Below are 23,195 nucleotides of genomic sequence, written 5' to 3' on the forward strand. Positions count from 1 at the left end.
CACTGACCTTGATCTCTTCCACATTTTAAGCAGACACTGCTGTGGGCAACAATGCCATTCTGATTAGTTTATCAATTAAGCAAATATTAAAGAACCTTGAAGAGTGGACTTACCGCTTCACTCGCCCAGTACTGTCCTGACTCAATTCTTTCATTCTTTCTTCTACTTTGTTCAAAAGCTACAATTAAAAGGAAAGAAATCAGTGGATATACAGAATAAGCCACAGAGAACAGCTAGATTACAGAGAAAAGGACTGAGGCTAGGTTGACAGAAGTGTGTCACATTGGCACATATACCAGCCCCCTCCAGCCCTCCAGATCTGGTCCAATACCACACTTCCACTCCAACTAACTCATGGCATTGACCTTAACTTAATTAACAACAAAATAACTTAGGAAGGAGAACACTAAAGGATGCTATAAGTTATGAAATCCTGGTTAAAAGTTCTGTATTTTCTCCATTAGAAAGTAAAATCATCACTCATACTCAGGAAGTGAAACCAACTAAAGTTGGCTATTTTCTCTTCCAAAACCACTTATCTGGGGGGATAAATTAAGTCAACAATTAAAAGAAAATGATTTTCACATTAAGCTAAGTAGATTTTATGATCCTTAAATAAAGTAAAATTCAGAAAAAAATTTTATATAAATAAAAGTAAAAAAACCAACACCGTCAATTTCTTCTTTGCCCTGTGCATCACTGTCGTAACTTTGAAGGTCCAGCAACACCAATCCATGTGGATAAATTCTCAAATTGGCAAAGCTACGAAAGAAAGTGTAATTTTAAAGTTAGGAATTATATCATGTCACACCAAAGGAAAAAAGAGACCACCCCAACTAGAGAAAAGACCACTGCTCTTTTTTTCTCCCTGAATTATACAATTAACTCTGTGACTTTCTTTTCAGAGCCTCTCCTCGAAGAACAAGCTACCAATCACTTACGGAAGATTTAGAGGGAGTCACCAACTGCTAAGGTTTTCAAAACTGGTTCTTAGGCAATTTTAGTTCCCAGGTAATTCCATCAGGTTTAGTAATCTCAGTCATAACAGGAAGGAAGGAAAGGGAAGGGCAAAAGGGATTCCCAGTAAACCCTTAGAGTTCCTTGTCCTGACTACAAGCTTAGAATGATTTATATTTTTAAAGAGTTGCTTAAGCCAGGTGTGGTGTCACACACCTATAATTGCCTGACTTGGGAGGCTGAGGAAGAAGATTCCAAGTTCAAGGGCAGACTTAGCAACTATGTGAAGCCCGCTCTCAAAACAAAATGTAAAAAAGGCTGGGAATGCAGCTCACTGGTGAGTATTCCTGGGTTCAATCCCCAGTACAAAAAAAAAAAAAAGAGTTGCTTAAAAAAGAATATTTGAGATATCTGAGAGCAACCTTATGTAGCTCAGGGGTAAGAAAGTTCTCTTACCCTTGATTTAGTGGATCTAATCAGCCCTTTATTAATGAAATGAATTTATTTGAGTATAACATATGCAATGTTTCTGGTGAAACTTTTGATTTTATGCATATATTTGTATGACATATACATAGATGAGTATAAGCTGTGGTTAAAGAAATATTTGAAAAATGCTAAATTAAAAGAAATTTTGTTCAGAGAATATAGGCATTGTGCTTGGATTAAAAAATAAATAAAACTAATTCATTTTCACCTTCAGCCCTTAAATGGCCTCAAAATCAACTTCAGGCCCAGACACCACAATCTCATCTATACCCAAATGAGTTGATCATTTTTCCTCTCCAGCAGTTGCAGCAGCACAAAAGCGCAGAGGAGTGGGGGTGAAGCAAGGATACAGAAATATGCCTCTTAATACATAGGTGGTTCCAGCATGAATACAGAGAATGCTGGAAGGTAGGGTACAGTACCAAAGATGGGGGATGGGTACTCCTAGGAATAAAAATAACTCTTGTCACTTAAAAATTCCCTTCTGGGAAGGACTATAAGTCCTCTGTACAACTGAAATTGGTGGCTATAGTAGAAACTTTTAAAAACCATGGCAGGAGGGCTTGGCTACAAGGTCTTTAGGAGATGGTAAGAGAGAAGTTTTCACCTGGGAGTGGGGGAAGTGCCCATCAAAGTGACGGAGTTCTGACTTGCTGTGATCCCCAAAGGATGAACACAGTAAAAACTGTGTGAGGTGGCAACAATAGAGAAGGGCTGAGTCCAAGTCTGCAGGAGCTAGAGGAATGTTGCAAAGCCCCTCTACTTCTGGGAGCTGCTCCATTAATTGATCAAAGCATGAAGGATAAGGATGAGGGGCAGAGAAAGGCTTGGTGGTGGTGTTGACTTTGGACCACACTTAAGGAAGAAATAATCATTTTAGATACATTTGAGGCATCTGCTAAACACACATAGGGAGGCTGGCCACACAGTTAAAATCCAAATCTAGGTTTTGCATGCTGATCTTTGAGAGGCATCAAGATAAAGAACACCAGTTAATGTCCTAGGGGTGGACCAGGGAGACAGAAAATAATGGAAGAGCAAGAGAACTCAAAAAGTAGTTTTCCTTCATCTCACAGCTTTTTTTCTTCTGGACCTCTGAGGGTGGTTATTTTCCTTTAATAGAAAAACAAAGAAGGGAGAGAAAGTGGAACATTAAGGAAATCATGTGGAATTTTAGTACTTTGTACTGTTGGGAAAATAGGTTATTACTAAGAATCTTAATAGTTCTGCATACCAACCAGCCTAGATAAAATAGAAACCTAGATTTAAGAAAACAAGAAAAGCTCAACACATGGTATCTTCAGTTATTGGTCATATTCTAACTTAGGTTTTCCTTCCTGCTCTCCAAAATGCATTTGTTTTCAACTATGTGTTCACTACAGAAAAATCAATGTGGTCTCGGGATGGGAATGTGGCTCAAGGGTACTTAACCACTGAGAAGAGCACTTGCCTAGAATACCTGAGGCCCTGGGTTCAGATTCCCAGCACCACAAAAACATAAATAAATAAAGTCTATAGAATTTAAAATCTATACCACCATGAAAGACATGAACTCTTGGATCATCTCAGCTTCCTGTTAAGCAACTTATAAACAATACCATCCTGCATTTTACTCTGGTCTGTATTAATGGACATAATTAACAGTAGTCTGTAGCATCAGCATCACCTAGGAGCTTGATGGAAATGAAATTACAGCACAAAATTTTGGAGAGGGGGCCTGAGAATATGTTTTAACCAACTCCAGATCACTGCCTGACATTTCACTATTTATCTGCTGGGGGTTCTTGGTCCGAGACACACAGTAGAATCACTGGGGATTGAGGCCCAGTGGCCTCAATCTCTGCAGGAAATGCTTGGGCAGGGGTATTTTGTGAAAACTCTCCCAGGAGATTCTGATGTGCAGGTAGGGTTGAGAAGCACTGAATTCTAGCCCCTCTTTAGTGGTAAGGGAGAAAAAAATTTCCTGGATACCACCCCAAGCCCCTACTTTGTTCCCATCTTTGCTGTTCCTTAAAAGTTCAAATCTGAAGAAGAGCCCTTAAGGCTGCTCACCTGCCGTTTTTGTTTGTGTAGGTTGCTAAATAGCCATGATCCTGCCAGGTGTGCACTGATTCTGCCATCCCCTGCTCCTGGAAAATGGACTGCAGGCCTTTTAGAATGGTCTCACCATCAGCTGTAAGACAGGAAAGAAGATGGTCAGGAAGAAACATTCAGAAGAAAAGCTAAAGATACATGATTTGATGCATGAACTTGACAAGAAATCTGAACAGTCAATCATGGTAGCACACACCTCTAATCCCAGCTACTCAGGAGGCAAGGCAGAAGGATCGCAAATTTGAGGCTAGTTAGCCTCAGCAACTTAGGCCTTATCTCAAAAAATAAAAAGGTCTCAGCAACTTAGTGAGGCCCTAAGTAACTTGGCAAGATCCTGTCTCAAAAGGAAAAAATAAAAATGGGCTGAGGATGTAGCTTAGTGGTTAAGTATCCCTGGGTTCCATTCCTAGTACCAAAAACCAAAATAAAATAATAAAAAGGGTTGGGGATATAGTTCATTGTACAAGGCCCTAGGTTCAATCCCTAGTACCACAAAAAAAAGAGGAGAGAGAAAAGAAAGAAAAGAGAGCTGTCAGCATCACTTAGCCCCTGTGTTATGAGCTAGAAATGTTTTCCACCCTGTGAGGAAAGGCTTCCCAGAATACCTGGCTATCCCAGAACAGAAAAAGTGATCACCAAGAGCTGTGTCAAGGATACAGAGAGGTATTCAACCTAACTAGAGATAGCATAATAAAATATTCAGCATAACCAGAAATCAAAGAAATCAAATATAGGAACTGGGGTCGTGGCTCAGTGGTGGAGTGCTTGCCTAGCATGTGTGAGGCACTGGGTTCAATTCTCTGCACCACATATAAATAAATGAATAAAAATAAAGGTCTATCAACATCTAAAAATGTTTTTTTTTTAAATCAAATATAGAGGAGATTCCACTTCAGGTTAAATGAATTAATAAGGAAACACAGACCCAGAAAGGGGATGCCTATCTACTGTCGATGGGTATTATAAATGACTTGAAATTATTCAGTTTTATTTCCCAGGTGTTGGTTATATAATTGGAAAACAAATGAAAACAGTGATGCTTAGTAACATAGTTCTAAATGGTAAATACTAAACAACAATTCCATATGGGATAGACTGCTGGGTTGTAGGTATTCCCTCCTCCCTACCCTGCCCCCCAAAGTAGAGCTCTATGCTTAAAAGAGTCAGAAGAAGAAAAGATACAGGGGAAATGGAGGGCAGGTGATATGAAGAGAAAGCAGAGATTGCAGTGATAAAGGCCACAGTCTAGGAAAGCCAGGAGCCATCAGAAGCTGAAAGATGCAAAAAAGGATCCCCCCTATAAGAGCCTTCAAAAGAAGAATGGCCCTGCCCCATACCTTGATCTCCAATTTCTGGCCTCCAGAACTGAGAGCAAAAAAATTCTGTTGCTTTAAATCATCTAATTTATAGTACTTCGTTACAGCAGCTCTAAGCAAATTCATATATGTACCAAAAATTCTTTGTCTTTTTCTTTAAGACAGGGCCTCGCAATATATTGCCTGGGCTGGCCTCAAACTCACTTTCCTCCCATCTCAGCCTCCCAAGTAGTTGGGTTTACAGGAGTGCACCACCGCACCCAGCTCAAAAATCTGTATTTTCAACTTTGGTCAACAAACAGTAGACAAAAACTATAGTAAAACCCTAATTATTTAATCTTATGAATTGCCGAAGATAGCAATTAGGATAGCAAAATGAAAATTCACAAACATTTAAAACAAAACTAGATGATAGAGTGTGTCTCCCAAACTCCCCAAAACAGGAGTGATCTAAGTAGAAATAACTGGCCCACAGTCCTGAGACCTGTGCAGCAACAGCAGTTATGTGACAGGAAGGAGAGAGAATACAGAGGAACTTTAGACACCCTGAGATCTAGAAGGAGTTTCCTCCTCTCAGAATGCAGTACCAAAGACAGAGCCCAACTGAAACCATAGAGGGGAGGGGCAAACCTGGGGTAGGGTCAGAGAGTGTCAGGATAGTATGTGTCAAGTGTCCTTATGAGAAACAGAAAAGGAGAAAACACAGGAAGAAAGAGGGGCAAGTGGTATAATGGCCAAAATGAAAAAACTGAGGCCACTTCCAGGAAAAAGGCCCATATCAGGGATGGACTACCAGCACAGAATTCACATCCCCAACCCATCACAACATAAGCTATACATGAGTAGTGGGCCAATGAATCATTGAATTCTCATTCACTCCTAGCAAAACTGTGCCTTTGGGAAACTCATTTGGCAGGAAATAATCTAGCTTGCTTAGCTCTTCTGAAATTGATTTCAGGAAATTAAAAAGGAAGGTCTGAATTATATCTCCAGAATGCAGCATTTAAAACTGAATTCCACCTTCCTCAAAAGAGAAAAAAATCTATTTCAAACTTGATAAAATGAAATAAATGTTATCATTTTGGTTTATGTTGTCACTGAAGCCTGGTGAGTCAGCCCATCATGCAGGTGACTGATCTGAGTACAGGGCAGCAAGAGAAAGTACACACAGGGCAGCAAAATTTAGCCTAAATATGAGAGCCCCTGTGTAATTATGTGATCCCTCCCTGGCTAGACCAGATGTTTTCTGTTTTGGAAGTGTATAAAACAAACCATCACTCCTGGTAAATGGCCTCAAGACTAGGTTGTATTGCCACATTATGAAACAGAACACAAATCCCCCTGCTGGTGAAGGGAAAAATCCAGGCAAGGCCACTCTGCATGGGGTTGACCAGGCTATAAAGTAGACAAGGAGCCTGTCCTGGGGGTAGACTTGTGGGGAGGATTCCATCCCTTAGGCCAGAGAAAGAGAAGGTCTTTGATCCATGCAAAGGACTTGAATGCTGGCCAAGCCCAGAATGGCAGCCATCCCCTTTTTCTCATTGGCACAATTAGTATAAAGGGACCATGTGTGCTAAAGAAAGTCCTTCAGTCAGGTTTCAAACTGAAGAAAAAGTGGTACAAAAGAAAGCTAATTAACTTAAAGAGTTACTTATTTCTACACTTATTACCCCCATCCCCAGTTCAGTAAAAACTGGCCAAATCTGAATGTATTTCTGGAAGCAAGTTCTTCATTTACCCACATACCCACAGCATTTTTGTGGCTGCCTGGTCCCTGTTAGTATCTTAGTATTCCATCCTCCAGGAAGGTGACTGCAGGGAACCATGGGGAACTTGCCATTTTGTTCTCTGTTCACCTCATTTCAGATTCAACATCCTCCTGATTTGGGTCATGCCCTGTCACCCTGATGTTCCCAGACTTTGGGGAAGACTCCAGAAAGAGGTGTTGTGGCTAAACCAACTCCCCAGCATCTCTTTTCTAGAATCAGGGCTTTGAAGTGAAAACTGAAAATCAAAAAATTTATTGTTGAACAAACAAATCAAGACCCACAACAGTTAAAGTGGGTCTTGCTTAATCATTTTAGTCTTAGGCACTCAATGTTTTGTGCATAAATGAAAACTTATTTCATTTGGCTGAATTCATCATCCATATCACTCTATCTTTGCAGAGTTTCTAGAATATCTAGATTAGTAGTTTTCAATCCTAGCTGTGTATTATATTCACCTGCAGGGTTAAAATTCCAATGTCACATACTAGACCAATTGAATAAAATCTGGAAGTGGGACTCAGTCACACAAGTATTTTTAAAATCTCCCTGGGAAATCCCAGTATGTAACCATGACTAAGCATAGCTAACCTAAACCATCCTATACAAAACAGAAAAAAAAAAAAAGCTAGTGGTGTAGCTCCATAGTAGAGTGCATGGTTAGCAAGTACAGGTCCTGGGTTCAATTCCCAACAGGGAAAAATAAAAAAGAAAGAAAGAAAAAAGAAAAAAAGAAACTCCCTACCATCTCCATACTATATACACTCAAGTCACCAAAAAGTTATAGAAAATGTTCAACAAAAGGTCTGAACTTTTTACTAATCAAAGTCAAAGGTAACCCATGAAATGCCCAGAAAATGCTTTGCAATTATTGAAAATTTCAACTTTTGTGCATGTTTGGTATGGAACATGTAACATGATCAAACCAATCAGATTTGTTCTGTCAGTGTTCCTCAATACTGGCAATGAAACTGACAGTGTGATATGAAGGACTGTCTTGTCTCTTACAAGACTTGGGCAACCCCAGCCATACCCACTAGATGTCAGTGATGTCTCTCTTGTCAATGGGAACAAAAAAAAAAAAAAAATAGTCCAGTTGGCCTAAGTACAGAAGGGGGAGCAATACAATCCCTTGAGAACTACTAGGTGCTCTACACGTGATTAAAATGAGCCTGGGATCAGAGCATACCCAAATTTGGGAACACAGGATAGCAAAGTCATAAATGTCTACAAATCCAAAGAAAATGTGAAAACAGATCCAAATGTTAAAAGAGATAAATATACCACTTTCGAGTAGACATGGTAATCTGAACTAGGCTAGTAAAATGTTTGGCAGAAGTTCTTAGAAATCTTGCTTCTATGGCCAGGCAAGAATGATGTATTATAACTAGTGCATCACTCAGAGATTTCCAAAGTGCTCTGAAACACACTGACCTCTTCCAGGGCAAAATGTATCCTTTGTCCACTGAACAAAGCAATGTCCCCATTTCCAGACCACTGCCTGCATTGTTTGTTCAACAATAACTTAGAATGAATCAACTGGTCCAAATTAAATACACCCCTAACAAAAGATGGGAAGAGATGACAGGAAGAGGGAGAGAGAAAAAAAAGTGTAAAGGCCTATGTTTCATCTCCCTGCCTCATTTTCTCCTGGGGATCTATTTACAGTTCCCTCTTGGAGCACCACATTCCTCTGACTCAAGTATCAGCTCCAGATGGCTCAAGCCCAAATCTGTATATTACACAGTTGCCTCCTGTGTGACTGCTCAAGGCTCTGTTCCAATCACAATCAGGCTCATGACTTCTCTACTCCCTTCAATGATTACAGAATGAGTTTTCATAGCCCCAAAATCCAAAATTGAAAATGCTTTAAAAATCTGAAATTTTCTGAGCACTAACAAAATGATACCATAAGCTGAAAATTCCACACCTGACCAACCCCAAGAGATGGGTCAGTCAAAATGTAAGTGCACCAAAAATTTTATATAGAATTACCTTCAGGCTATGTGAGTAAGGTGTATAGGAAACATAAATGAATTTCATGTTGAAATGTGGGTCCCATCCCCAAATCAGTATCTGTATATATATTTTCATATATATATAAAATATATATATACACATACATATACATAATAGAAAATAGAACAAAATCTGAATCATTTCTGTTCTCAAGCATATCAGATAGGGAATACTCCACCTGTACCACCAGCCACTTAAGATCCTCAAAAAGGGCCAGGTGCAATGGTACACACCTGTAATTCCAGCAGCTCATGAGGCTGAGACAGGAGGATCTTGAGTTCAAAGACCAGCCTCAGCAATTTAGCCAGGCACGAAGCAACTCAGTGAAACCCTGTCTCTAAATAAAATTTTAAAGGGCTAGGGATGTGGCTCAGCGGTTAAGTGCCCCTGAGTTCAATCCCCGGACCCAAATAAAAAAAAAATCCCCAAAAAGATCCTCCACCAAGCTTTTCCTACATATCTCCCACCAAAACCTCTCTGCTCCCTGGAACTCACAGACCTAACTTCCTCAACCATAAGATGAACACAACTCTTGGCAGGATTCCTGTACCATTATTTCTGGTACCAGAACCCAGAACCATCCACTCCTAGTCTTGTACTGCTATTTAACTGTTGATCCATATGGTCAGCAGTCCTGCATGCATAAATAGATTAGCTATAGGAACCCAACTTTACTAGACCAGAAAGTCCAAAGAGGCATGCTGACTAGAAATCCAAGAGGCCACACACCACCCTTGATAAAAAGCAGAAAAATAAGTTTCAGTTATAGTCCTGGTCTGCTTTACCTATTAGAGGCTGCACTAAGGAAATAAGCAATGCTCACACATCCACAAAAAACTTGATTCTCCACTTGTATCCTTGGAGTGTAGCTTTAAGCTTTTTCAACCTCAAAAACTTCAAGTAGGGTCAGGTATAGGGGCGCACACCTGTAATTCCAGCATCTCAGGAGGCTGAGGCAGGAGGAGCATGAGTTCAAAGCCAGCCTCAGCAAAAGTGAGGTGCTAAGCAACTCAGTGAGACCCTATCTCTAAATAAAATACAAAATAGGGTTGGGGATGAGGCTCAGTGGCCAAGTGCCCCTGAGTTTAATCCCCAGGACCCAAAAAAAAATTTCAGGTAGGAAAATTCTAGTCATGGGCATGCTGGGTAGCATGTGGCTATCCAATCTTCAATTCTCATGTACAGAGCTCTCAGACTCCATGGACATTTCAGCCTGCCCTGCCATCAGCTAGAACCTTCCTGAACAATCTCCTCTGCAGTTGTCTCACATTCAAGGTAATGAATTTCTATTCTGGCTGATCATATTTTTTTTAAATGATGAAAGCTGGAAATTTCACACCTCACCATCACCCTCCCCCGCAATTGCTTTGCTTCCTAGGTCTCTCCCCGACAAGGAGCCCAAGCTATGTAAGCTCCATGGGGTGATTCATCATTCTATCACCATGTCATGTTAGAAGTGATAAGGTCCATGGTAGAAGCTCTGTTTCCAGTTCACCTCCTTAAGTAACTACAGAAACTGGCCACTCCTCAGACCTGGGCATATCACAGACCCACGGTGGTATGTTCAAAGCTCTATATGCATTCTGCAGCTTCCTGCAAGAGGAAGCATAAACACAGACATCCTTTCCCCCAAACCCCAGATTCAGAGAACCCAAGAGCCAGGCTTGGATTGTAGTTTCCTTTCACACATAAACCAGCTTTCTGGTTTTTCTTGATAGAGACCTTCCAGTCTGAAGTCATTAAGATAGCTGTTTGAAAAATTCATTTGGAGCCAGGTGCAGTGGCACACACCTGTAATCCCACCTATTCAGGAGGCTGAGGCAAAAGGATCACAAGTTCAAGGCCAGCCTGGGCAACTCAGCAAGACTCTATCTCAAAAAAAAAAAAGAGGGGGCGGGGGGCTGGGGACATAGCTCAGTAGCGGAGTACCCCTGGGATCAATCCCCAGTACTACCAAAATAATCCATTTGGATCTTCTAATCTTGATGGTATAGTAGTCACATGACTATAGGCATCATTCAAAACTCAGAACTGCACACCAAAATTTATTCTATGTAAATAATACCTCCAGTTAAAAAAAGAAATATTTATGCAAAAGTTACCAACATCACAGGTATAATCCCCCTGAAAAGGACAAAAGACCATAGCATCCCTCATATGCACCTTCTTACCCAACCTGGTAGCTCAGTACAGACAGGATTTCCAAATATATTTCATCTTTTTTTTTTTTTGAGATCATGTCTTGCTATGTTGTGCAGGCTGGTCCAGAACTCCTGGGTTCCTGCAATCCTCCTGCCTCAACCTCCTGAGTGGCTGGAGTGGTTGGGACTATAGGGTGCACCACCCTGATAAGTTTAAGAAAATTCTAAGTGTCATAAGAAACACAAAGACTGACTGATTTTCTGTTTTTCCTTTAAAAAGGGTCTGACCATAAGGAGACTTCTTAGACATTCAGAAGCCTGATGAATTTCCAGGGCTTAAAGAGAAGGTCAAGCAGGTGGTTTCTGGGTGTGCCTTACTTCAACAGCTTAGTTTCATATTCCCAAATTCAATCCTTTTTACAACAGCTGCATGATGATTAATCTCACTGCACAGAACCCAAGCCAACATGAGTGTTCAGAACAGCATGACTCATAATTGCCAAAAAGCAGAAACAACCCAAATGTCCATCGAGTTATAAATGGATAAGCAAAATGTGGTATATCCTTACCATGGCTGTTATTCAGTCATAAAAGTTACAAAATACTGCATATATGCTGCATTCAACATGGATATACATTGAAAACATGATGCTAAGAGAAAGAAGCCAGGCACAAAGGACCACAGAGTGTATGATATCATTTCTATGAAATGGCCAGAAAAGGCAAATCTAAGAGACAGTAGATTGGTAGTTGCAAGAAGCTAGAAGGAATGAATGGATGAGGGGAGCCAAGAGGAATGGGGGTGATGGCTAGGAGCTTATTTTTGAGGCAATAAAAATGTTCTAAAATTGACAGTCATGCAACATAGTGAATATACTGAAAACCACCAAATTGTATGCATGAAATAATGAAATTATATGGCAAGTGAATCATAACTCACTAAAGCGCCTCCCCCCAAAAAAGTCAAACGAAATCTGAGCCTTCAGATTTCTCCTCACTTAGAGGTAACAAAGGCAAGACAAAGAAAGCCCCAGAAAATCTGGTTGCTCCCCTCCCTCCACCAGAAGCCCTTGCCAGACACAGACTCAGATGCAATGCGTACCAAGTAAAGGGACTGCAAGGGGTAGTTGTCTTTACCAACCCCATCTAACACTGAATAGCAAGTGCCCAAATAGCTGCTGTGCAAAGGCTTTGTCCCAGGCACTAGAAATACACAGCAAGGAAGCCAGGGCCAAGTTCCTTCACAGCCTTCCTGACACTAAAGCACCTGCAACCAATGTCTTGGGCTTCTCTGTTCATTCACAGCAGAGAGGTATGGCTGCAAGATGCAGAGCAGGACACCAAAGTAAACAATTTGAAGAATCTTTTTTTTTTCCTTTAAGAGCATGGTTTCCGATGTTTATAAAGAAGAGTAACCAAAACAGGAAAAATTAGCGGAAGAAGAAAAAAAAGAGACCTACTGAAGTTGGAGTTAACAGTCATGCAACATCAACAAAGGAATCACACCCAAGCTCTTTTCATGTAAACATGCATTAAGGAATGCCAGATGGGAATGTTTATAGAATACCAGCCACAATGACTATTTCTTAAAACTCGCACTACACTAAGTTACAGCATAATGGGAATGTGTTGCTAATTATTCCACTGCCCTGCCTTCTGGTTCCCACCACAAGGGAAAGCAGTTACAGGGGTATTTCCCATGGACACGTGGGGCCAGCTCCTGTTACCCTCCCCTACCATCTACTGGAAAGTGGGCAGAACCTCTCCTTTTCTACTTTAAAATAACAACCAATTTAGGTCCTCTGTGAGCCAATCTCCTTACAAAATTAAAGTAGGGCTTATAAAAATATAATTTATGGCACACCATCCTAAACCCCCTTTGATTTAGAAACAGAATACTAATTAAGCCCATTTCCCTGAGAAGACTAAGGAGTCTTAAAAGCAGAGAAACAAGCCCCATGCCGTGATTCACCTTAACTACTTCACCAAGCACCAAGGAGGGTAGCTAGATGATTGACTTGTCAAGTGACCCAAAGTCTCCTGTTAACCTTTTGATTTAACCCATGTGAGAATCTATCTAAGAGTTAACAAAATAAGGCATAGAAACACAAGATTATGCTAAAGTCTGCCTTTCATTTAGTGGCAAGGTAAAGAAAATATACTGAAAGACTAGGCCACTTGACATCTCCCAAAAGGAATCATTTGAGCAACACAAGGCAACAAGGGATGCAATGTGGGGGTCACCGGCTTAAGGAACAGGTTTTCAGAGAAGAGGAAGGAATAAGTTCCAAGGCAGAGGACAAGCAAAGGGATCAGGCTCCACAAAGAAATCAGGAGGAAGGGCAGGTGGGGCAGGAGAGTCAAAGTACAACCAGGAAGGGGAAGTTAAAGAAGTAAGAGAGGAGCAGAGTATGGTGGCACACGCCTGTCCTGTAATCCCAGTTACTCAGGAGGCTGAAGCAGGAAGATCACAAGTTCAAGACAAGCCTCAGCAACTGAGTAACACCCTGACTCAAAATAAAATTTTTAAAAAGGGCCAGGGGTGTAGCTCACAGTCAGAAAGTTCCTGGGTTCAGTTCCCAGTACTGCAAAAAGAAAAAGGTGAGCAAGGCTTGGCACAACAGCACCATAAAGACCAGGAAGAATTTGGGGGAACGGAGGACTTGTAGTGCTTGAGGTCAGAGGGCCAGAGACTTAAGAAGGCATTCAGACAAGTCAAATGGCCAGTCCTTCTCTTCAGTTCAACATTGGCATCCACAGTCTCCTGTGAGGTGTGGAAAGGGTTCCCAGTCGCCACCTTCCCTCCCGCATTCATTGCAGAGCAACAGGCCCTGTTCCAAGCCAGCCCACAAACAGATGGTAACAGTTTCTTTCAGCTCTGTCCAGAAGGGGAGCAGAATTTCATTCCCAAAGTAGAAAGTGTGGTATTGCTGCTTTTATTACCCAGGAAGATAAAATCTGCTTTCTGAGCACTTCGCCAACATCATGAATATCCAGCTTTCTTCCCACTAACTTTAAATGGGCAGGTCTATCTACTACCATTTGTGTTTCTATGAACAATTCAAGGGTTTTTGCCTGAATGTATGTGCCAGACTATGAATCAACAATGAAATAGAATTTGCAAATATTACATAGTTTGAACTTTATGAATTTTGTGATGGCAAAAATCTCATTTCTATCAGAGTTGTCCCTGAGGAGGTACCTTCACCTTCCCTTTGTCTGGTTTTGCTATAGCAATACCAGCAAAGTGCACATTCAGGTAGGCCTTTTCAAAATGGACCTCCAAGGAGATTCCTAAGAACCTAGGAGGCACAAGAAAAATATATGCCACAGGAGAAGAGTACAAAGAAAGGCAAAGGACACATGTCAAACCTACCCAAACCTGGAAAGGGTCATGTGCTATGATGGATTCCAGATGAGAAACAAGGCCATGTGGGGGACTGGGGAATCTGTACTTTGGAACTGTTCCAGATGGCTCCAAAACCGGAAATCAACATCACCAAGTCTTCATGACCTAAAGGTGGGTGGGCAACTTTCCATAAAGAGCCACATAAGAAAATGTTCAGGCTGTGCTGGCCAAGCAGGTCTCTACCACAGGTTCTTTTCTGTGTGTCTGTGCCTGTGTTTTATAACCCTTTAAAAATGCTTAGCTGGAAGGTCAGACAAGAACAAGCCAGTTGAACAGGATTTGACCCAAGGGCTTCAGTTTTCTGACCCCTGGGTCTACCGTCTTTTTCAGTTCTAAATTCCTAACCAACAAGGCCATTAAGGTCAAACTTTACAATCTAAATTTCCATAAGCGACTTCTTAGAACTTGAAACTAGAATAATCTGATAAATATTTCCTGCATTTAAGTTAGCAACTTATTAAATATTGGAAAAAACAAGAGCTGATAACCCATATGACCGGGACTCCTGCTTTTGAAAGTATACCTGTAAGTAACATTCACAATTAATGGAAACAACTCCACACTAGAGAATGAGAATATTTAAGAGTGTCAGTCTCCAATTTAATCTCAAATGGCTAATGTATGCTTCCATTTCAAGAAACCAGAAAAAGAGAAAACTAAACCCAAAGCAAAAGGAATGAAGGAACTAATAACAGAAATCAATGGTATTAAAAATAGGAAAGCAAAAAAAAAACAAAACAATGAAGCAAAAGGCTGTTACTTTCAAAAGATCAATAAAATGACAAAGTAGCAAGACTGACAAAAAAGAGAAGACACAGATTGGCAATATCAAGAAAAATGGGCTATCATTACAGACCCATAGGCACCAACAGGCACAAACAACTCTACACACTCAAATTTGACAATTTATGAATGAAAAGGGCCAATTCCAATCAACAACACAAACTATCACAACTTACTTAATAAGAAATAGGCAATATGAACAGTCCTATAACTATTAGGGAAACTAAATTTATAATTTAAAAGAAAGAAATCCTGAGGCTCAGAGGGTTTTCCTGGACAATTCTACCAAACATTTTAAGAATTAACAGCAATTCTTCGGTTTCTTCCAGAGAAAATAGCAAAGGAGGGAAAGCCTCCCAATTTTATGAAGTCAGAATTATCCCAATATGAAAACCAGACAAAGATAGTGCCAAAAAAGAAACCTGTAGCAGGGCACTGTAGCATATACCTGTAATCCCAGCAGCTCAGGATGCTAAGGCAAGAGGATCACAAGTTCAAGGACAGCCTAGGTGATCTATCGAGACTCTGTCTCAAAATTTAAAAAAAAAAGGGGGGGGGGGAGCTGGGGATGTAGCTCAGTGGTAAGAGGGCCCCTAGTTTCAATCCCCAGGATTGGGGGGGGTGGAATCTAAAGGAAAAAAAAATCACATGCATCACATTAATTGAAGCAGAAAACATTTGCCAAAATCCAACACCCATTCAACAAAAAATTTTAAAAAATTTTTAAAAAATAAAACAGGAGAACTTCCTCAACTTGATAAAGATCATCTACAAAAATCCTATAGCTAGCATAATACTCAATGGTAAGACTGAATGATTTCCCCCTAACATGGTTAACAAGGCAAGTATATCTGCTATTCAACACAGTAAACAAAGTGTAACCAGCTCAGTAAGGAAGGGCACAGAGAAGTTAACAACTTGCTTGAAGTCACAGCTGGTAAGTGATCAAGACAGGATTCAAACCCAAGCAGCTGGGCTCCAAGTCCCAATACTTCTAATCATAGGAACTCCACTAACAACTTATCATTCACAAGGTGCTTTTTTATAAAAGCCCTATAATGTTCGTGCACCTCATACCAAAGGGAGTTAAGGTGATGGTATGCTTTCCTCTCTCCAACATCAAGACCTGCCCTAGACTAGAAAAACCCCACTTAGGAATACCAAATATATGTATAGAAAGACCTGTGACCCTCTTTCTTAAAATTTCAGAATTGAGCCACTTAGCTTCAGCATTATACTGTTCAAAGATCCAATGTTAAACCCCATTTATAAAACCTATGTCACCTGTTTCCCAAAGAATGATCCACGGCATGAGTCCCAAAAATACTTCAAGAAAAAGGGTTCTTCATTGAACCAAGTTTCAGAAACATTCTATATTCATCTCTATCAAAGGTCAGGAGGGAAATCTGGAATGCCCATTCCAGTCTTATTTGGCCATTAGGATCTGAAGTCTTACTGAAAGACACAATTCAACATTAAACATAACAATGTCCTAAAAATTGCTGGGGATTGTTACTGGAGAGATTTCTATTCTAAAGGTAGTCAAGTAACACAAACACCTAAGTGATACCTTAAAAAATAAAATATCCTTTAAAAATTCTGCTTTAATTACTTAGCCCTTTAACAAAGTAGACAAGCCTTCAAATCACAGGCCAACTATTATTTTCTACCTCTTCTCTTGCCAGCAGAACTTTCCAAATCTTTCACTAAGTTACATTCGCACCTCTTTATAATTGAGCATCTTTATCCACTGGCACAATTTCAAAGTACTAGGCCCTAAGTATTGCAATTAGTGTTAAGTATTTTATGTATTATTTGACAGTCTTCCAAACATTTTATTGGCCATCCCACCCAACAAATGCAGTGTGTGGGATTTTGGTATCATTAGCACCTTCATGGAGAGGGAGGAATTAAGATGCACATTAAACTACCCAGAGACAGAGTCAGAGTCAAGTCAGCTCAGAAAATCTAGAACATGCTACTGGCTCTTACCAACTCCTTCTGAGTTTGGCTTAAAACATAAATGCATTTGATCACCAGTATTGAAACTGACTGAATTTGCCACCGCCCCCACCCTGCCGACCCCACTTCCTAATAGGAAGCTAAAGGGGCCACAATCCTTGACCCTGACTGGCACTCAAGAAGATGGGAGCAGAGATGAAGATTGCCCACTCAGGTCTATCTAGGTGCAGACTAAACTAAATCTACATTATCTACATCTTCCTGCCCATATGTCACTTTCCTGCCTCTTCTCCTTTAAAAAGTTCTGCTATTTTTCAGGAATTTCAGAGATGGAAGATTTGTTTTGTTCCATTTTGGTACCAGGGATTGAACCCAAAGGTGCTTAACCATTGAGCTACATCCTTAGCCCAGAGATGGAAGTTTTTTTTTTTTCTTTTCTTTTTTCTTTTTTTTTTTTTTTTTTTTTTTTTTTTTTTTTTTTTGCGGTGCTGGGGATCGAAACCAGGGCCTTACGCTTGCAAGGCAAGCACTCTACCAACTGAGTTATATCCCCAGTCCGAGATGGAAGTTTTGAAACAAGTACATTTCTTCCACTTTCCTTCAGCGCTGGCCTTGAATAAAATCTCTTTTCCCACCAATCTGACTCCAAATATTTCTGGAGCAGCAAGTGTCAGGGCCTAGCTTCTTTCTTCCCCTGGCAGGATCTTGTGCTATCCAGTAACAGTTTTGGCAAGCCAGATAGGAGTAAAATCCTGCCTTGAGCAAAAGAACTCAGGCCAGCAGCAATCTCTCAGGAGGAAGAAAGGACTTTGGGCTGAAACACTCTTGCAACTAGCCTAATTCACAGTTGGAATGATTGGGAAGGGTCCCACAGCTGCCTGGAGATATTAAATCCTGAGGGGATTTGTCTTTTTCCTTCCTGATGCAACTTTGGCTGCTTAAAAATTGCTTAATTAGGGCTGAGGTTATGGTTCAATGGTAGAGCACTTGCCTTGCATGTGTGGAGCACTGGGTTCAATCCTCAGCACCATATAAATAAATTAAAAAAAAGAAGTATCCATCTACAACTAAAAATTTTCTTTTAAATATTGCTTAATTGGTGAGGAAAATGAGATTATTCGAAAAAATGAATGGGTCAATGTTGGTAGACCCACTAGGGTGCACGGCGTGGATTTTTATCACCACCAGTTGAGGTTTTTGGACCTTGAGTGGGGATCATTTTGCAGTACCAGCAATAAACAACCTGGGTTATTTAGGCATTTGGAATTTAAGATGCTTGGAGCTTGAGTAACTGTTCTAAGCCATTTGCTTTTTGGGTCCTGGTCAATAAGATGAAATTCAGAGGACAAAAATTTTCCAACAATTACACTGGTTTGATGAGTGTTCCTTTGTTCGTTTGTTCAATTTTGTTTGGAAAAAAGATTACATCATGGCCTATATATCTAAAAGTGCATGCTAATTTAGTACAACTGTTTCATATTGTTTGTTAACTTGACAAGTGGCTTTGACAGGCTATATTCTGATGGCTGTAGCAACAGATTTATCTACTGGCATGGGAAACTGCATTTCAGAAGAACATGCCCCGTTACTGGGTTGGAAGAAACTGTGAGAAGTTCATCCTGAAGGCACAAAATAAGGGTTTGGTGAACCCACACCTAACCCCCTTCACCCCTCAGTGTGTGGGTTTTTTTCCATGACATGTAAGATGGATTTCTCCAGCCCACCAGTGAAACAGTGGAAGAAATTCTAAAAGTGACACATTTTACTGACCCAAAACACTTCCAGGGTATAGTCTTTGCTTCAGTTATCAGAGGGGCCTCTATCAAAACAAAAAATGGACAAAATTTATCTGCAGTCTCTTTGGGCTCATGATATTCTTTTCTTTTTGGTGAATTCACCTTTCATTCTGTGCCCTTAAATTATATATGCTTTTGTTTGTCTAATTGAGGCTTTTCATTTTCTCTGAGGTATTTTCCATCTCTGAAATGGAAACTCGTTCTACAAGTTTTGCTGCCCTTGGTCTTTAAGATGTAAATTTTCTACCTGGTCTCAAAGGTGGAAATGCAAATTGGACTTAACAGATTGCTTTCGATATCAGGTCAAAAGTCTGACTTTTTAATTTTTTGTTGTTGTTGTTGTTGTAGATGGACACGTACCTTTATTTATTTATTTATATGTGGTGCTAAGGATCAAACCCAGTGCCCCACACATGCTAGGCAAGTGCTCCACCACTGAGCCATAATCTCAGCCCCAAAAAAGTCTGACTTTAAAAACTAGCAAATTTTAAATCTAAGTTTTAAAATTTTATTGTACATACCTATATTTTGTATGCACATGTTTTCTATTTGCATGGAACCAAACTGACTTAGAAAATTTTCCCAAATGTCTCTTGATTCATATGACTTTAGCAAATCTGTAATAAGCAATTTAAACATAAGAATGTCTTTAAAATCTAGCAGCTAATTTTTCTGGTCTACTAAGCAATTAGAATATCTGTCTCCAGATATTTAAGATATAGTGTTAGCCAGGTGTGGTGGCACACACCTGTAATCCCAGCGGCTCAGTAGGCTGAGACAGGAGGATGGGGAGCCAGCATCTGCAACTTAGTGAAACCATGTCTCTAAATAAAATATAAAAAGAGCTGGGGAAGTGTTTGGATGATTAAGTGCCTCTGAGTTCAATCACCAGTACAAAAAAAAAAAAAAAAAGATATAGTGTTTAGTGTTTTCTATAGCAATCTCTTAAGACCTTTTTGACACACACAAAAAAAATACTTAAAATGATAACTATGCTTGATTTCCATGCAACTTAATGATAGTTATTGAAATTAGTAAATTAAATATATAGGGGAGGCATTTTTGATTCTTAAAAATGTAGTTTTTTAAATTATTTTATTTTTACAAGGAAACCTTAATCCAGAGCTAGAATGTTCTGTTTTCTTTTAGTAAGCGTGTAGTGCTTATACCTACATATGCCACTCATGGTTTGTCTAAAATATTAATTGTTCAACAGATTTGGAAATTCATAGGTGAGCCTATTTCCTTGTTCCAGTTCTGAAATAAGCCAAAGAAAATACATGATTTAAAATGCTAATGACCTATGTACAGTTCATGTTTCTGATTTCTGGAATGACTTCATTTTAAAATGAGTTAAAAATTGAAGTTTGTTAATTGACCATAAATCCTAACAGTTCTTTCAATTTATTTTAATTTTTGGTATTTGGGACTGAGCGCAGAAGCACTTTCCAACTAAGCTTTACCCCCGTGTCCTTTTTATTTATTTTTTTTATTTTGAGACAGAGTCTCCCCAAGTTGCTGAGTCTGGCTTGGAACTTGTAATCCTCCTGCCTCAGCCTCCAAAGTCACTGGGTTTACAGGTGTGCACCACACCTGGCCTAACAGTACTTTCAAAAATTAACTATCAGGGATGGGTTTGTGGCTCAGTGGTAGAGCACATTTCTAGCATGTGTGAGGCACTGGGTTCAATTCTCAGCATCACATATAAATAAATGAATAAAATAAAGGTCCATCAACAACAAAAAATATAAATATAATTTTTTAATTAACTATCAGTCAACAATGTGCTCCACTCCATTTTTAAAATGTTAAAAGGATTTTGTGCTTGTCGGTGTCAAAAGTCTAGTAATGCTTAAATTCTAGAGAAACTTAAAATAATTTTTTTATATTTTTAGTTGTAGCTGGACACAATACCTTGATTTTATTTATTTATTTTTATGTGGTGCTGCGAATTGAACCCAGCACCTCACACATGCTAGTCAAGTGCTCTACCACTGAGCTACAAACCCTTAAAACAATTTTTAAAATGCATTTTTCCCACATTTTTTACTGGTGCATTATATTGTACATACTGATGGGATTAAAATGCATTCATAAGTAGGATCCAAAAGTTTGGCAATTACTAAACCACTCTTAGTAAAGTTTACAATAAAACTTTAAAAATCTGAGGCTGAATTTAATGTTGTTGTAATTGTTGTAGGCGTAACTAAATTGTCCAAGTTATAAATTCTCAAAGTGATGATAATGCCTTCTTTTTTTTTTTGCAGTGCTGGGGATTGAACCCAGGGCCTTGTGCTTGCAAGGCAAGCACTCTACAGACTGAGCTATCTCCCCAGCCTGATAATGCCTTCTATATTGTTTGTAGTCATTTTTATATGTGAGTTATGTCTCTGTAGTTAATAAGAGGCATTTCTGCTTTGTTCATCCTCCATCTCAAGACAAAGATTTTAATATGTGTAAGACTGGCTATTTTTAAAAAAGTTCTTCTCAAACTATTTACATTGTGTTGTGACTTAGTTTACAAAGTACATTTCAGCACATATGTATGTTCCTAATTGACAAATGATATTAATTACTGTAACTTATGTTCAAAGTTTTTATAGTTCTATAAAATGTACCTAAATTTTAAAGATGCTTTCTACTCAATGGTAATTAACCTTAATTAACATAAGAAGGACTCTAGGTGACAGACACTTTCCACTCTAACACAGATAAGACAGGATTGCTTTGTACAGAAGAGTTGCTTTTGGGGGAGGGATGGGGGTTAAGATAACAAAACTAAAGAGGTTGTGTTTATTCAAACCTATTATACAGACTGGATTGCCTTGCATTTTTCTGGTCTAAGAGTTAACCTTTCAAAAAAAATTTCTATTGCTTAAAATTGGCTAAAAGGTGGGCTCTTCTGATGCTGACTCAAACTGTCTTGTCACTTCCCCTCCAATGTGGAAACACTCAGATAAAAGAAGCAGGGTATGTGATGGTGAACGCCTATAATCCAAGCTACTTGGGAGGCTGAGGCAGGAGGAATACAAGCTCAAGGCCAGACTGGGCAATAAAGTGAGACCCTGTCTCAAAATTAAAAATGAAAAGTGCTATGGATGTGTCGCAGTGGTAGAGCACCCCTTGGTTCAATCCCCAGTACTACAAAAAGAAAGAGAGAAAAAAAGGAAGCGGAGAGGAGGGAGGAAAGCTCCTGCAACATGGAAGCCAAGATGCCTGGCTTCAGAGAAAATCATTCAGAAACAAAATGGGAAATTCATGCAGCATCACTTGTCAAACCCCACCAAAAAATAAACAGCTGAAAGGTCCTAAAAAGCAAGTTCTGGCAAACTAATGTTAAAGTCCTTCCCTTCCGCAGAGCTATTAAACATTTCAAAATTTGCCTCCTTCAGGAATAAGCATCTGACCTCTTATGTTCAAGTTCTACACACTGATCCAACAATGAACTATCAGGCAGGTGACCTAGAAGCTGCAATTCCCTCGAGTTCAAGTTCGAAGGTATGAAATAAGCAGGGGCATGTGAAACAGATTGAATTTGCCACCCCCATCCCCAAAGAGGAACTTCTGTTGAAAGAAGGAAGCTAAAGGAGCTGCAACCCCTGACCCTAACAGGTACTAAAGAAAATGGGAGCAGAGAGGGAGATTGCCCACTCAGTCTTATCTAGCAGCATGCTAACTAAATCTACATATCTACATGTCCTATCTTTTTGTCACTTCCTTGCCTCTTCTCCTTTAAAAGCTCTGCCAATTTTCAGGGATTTCAGAGATGGAATTTTTGAAACAATTAAGTTTCTTCCATCTTCCTTCAAAGATGGCTTTGAATAAAGTCTCTTTTCCTACCAATTTGACTGTGAATTCATTTTCTGGAGCAGCAAGCATTATGGTCTAGCCTCTTTCCTCTCCAGATGAGATCTTGCGCTGCCTGGTCACAGTACTGTCACTACCTCAGTGACTTCTACCTGAACACAGGTAACATTATCAATTTAATAAAATCCAGGCCCACCACACCTTAGGGCTGCAGAGTTGTTTTTCCTGGTATCTGGAAAAGTGCCTAGCAGTAAGGATTTAAAAGAGCATTTGTGCTGGTTTACATACTTGGTTTGCAGACTCAATTGAGGAGGTTTCCTGCCTTTTCAAAAGAACCGAGCCTATAATTAAACTACTGTGAAATGGTGGTTGGAGCCACAGTACACACCAGCAAGCTTGGGTTACAATTGCAGTGAAATAGTAGATTTAAACGCCTAGAATACACATTGACTTCCAAAAACTAAACTCAATAATAGCGTTATTGAACACTTTTTAAACAGACACCCAACCACAATCCAGTAGTTTTTTTTGTTTGTTTGTTTTTTGTTTTCCTTACCAAGGCTGGTCTCAAACTTGTGATCCTCCTGCTCCAGCCTCCTGAGTGGCTGGGATAACAGTGTGCACCACTGTGTCAACTCAACTGTCCAGTAATTTTT

General features: G+C 39.7%; 1 protein-coding gene across 2 annotated transcripts in view; it reads right to left on the reverse strand.

Annotated features, from left to right (window-relative positions):
• Sms (spermine synthase) overlaps nucleotides 1–23,195 on the reverse strand; it is a 54,002-nt gene that overhangs the window by 24,093 nt on the left and 6,714 nt on the right. The window contains exons 1-4 of one of the 2 annotated variants that reach the window (XM_047536369.1): nucleotides 3,499–3,514; nucleotides 2,054–2,559; nucleotides 669–762; nucleotides 114–178 (exon numbers count right to left, since the gene is read on the reverse strand). In XM_047536369.1, coding sequence (XP_047392325.1) covers nucleotides 114–178; nucleotides 669–762; nucleotides 2,054–2,076 — 182 coding nt within the window. In that variant the 5' untranslated portion in view covers nucleotides 2,077–2,559; nucleotides 3,499–3,514. Of the gene's footprint in view, nucleotides 1–113; nucleotides 179–668; nucleotides 763–2,053; nucleotides 2,560–3,498; nucleotides 3,620–23,195 lie in introns of those variants that run through there. The other variant, XM_047536368.1, reaches the window with a different exon arrangement.

This window comes from Sciurus carolinensis, chromosome X (assembly GCF_902686445.1).
Source record: "Sciurus carolinensis chromosome X, mSciCar1.2, whole genome shotgun sequence".
Taxonomy (NCBI): domain Eukaryota; kingdom Metazoa; phylum Chordata; class Mammalia; order Rodentia; family Sciuridae; genus Sciurus; species Sciurus carolinensis.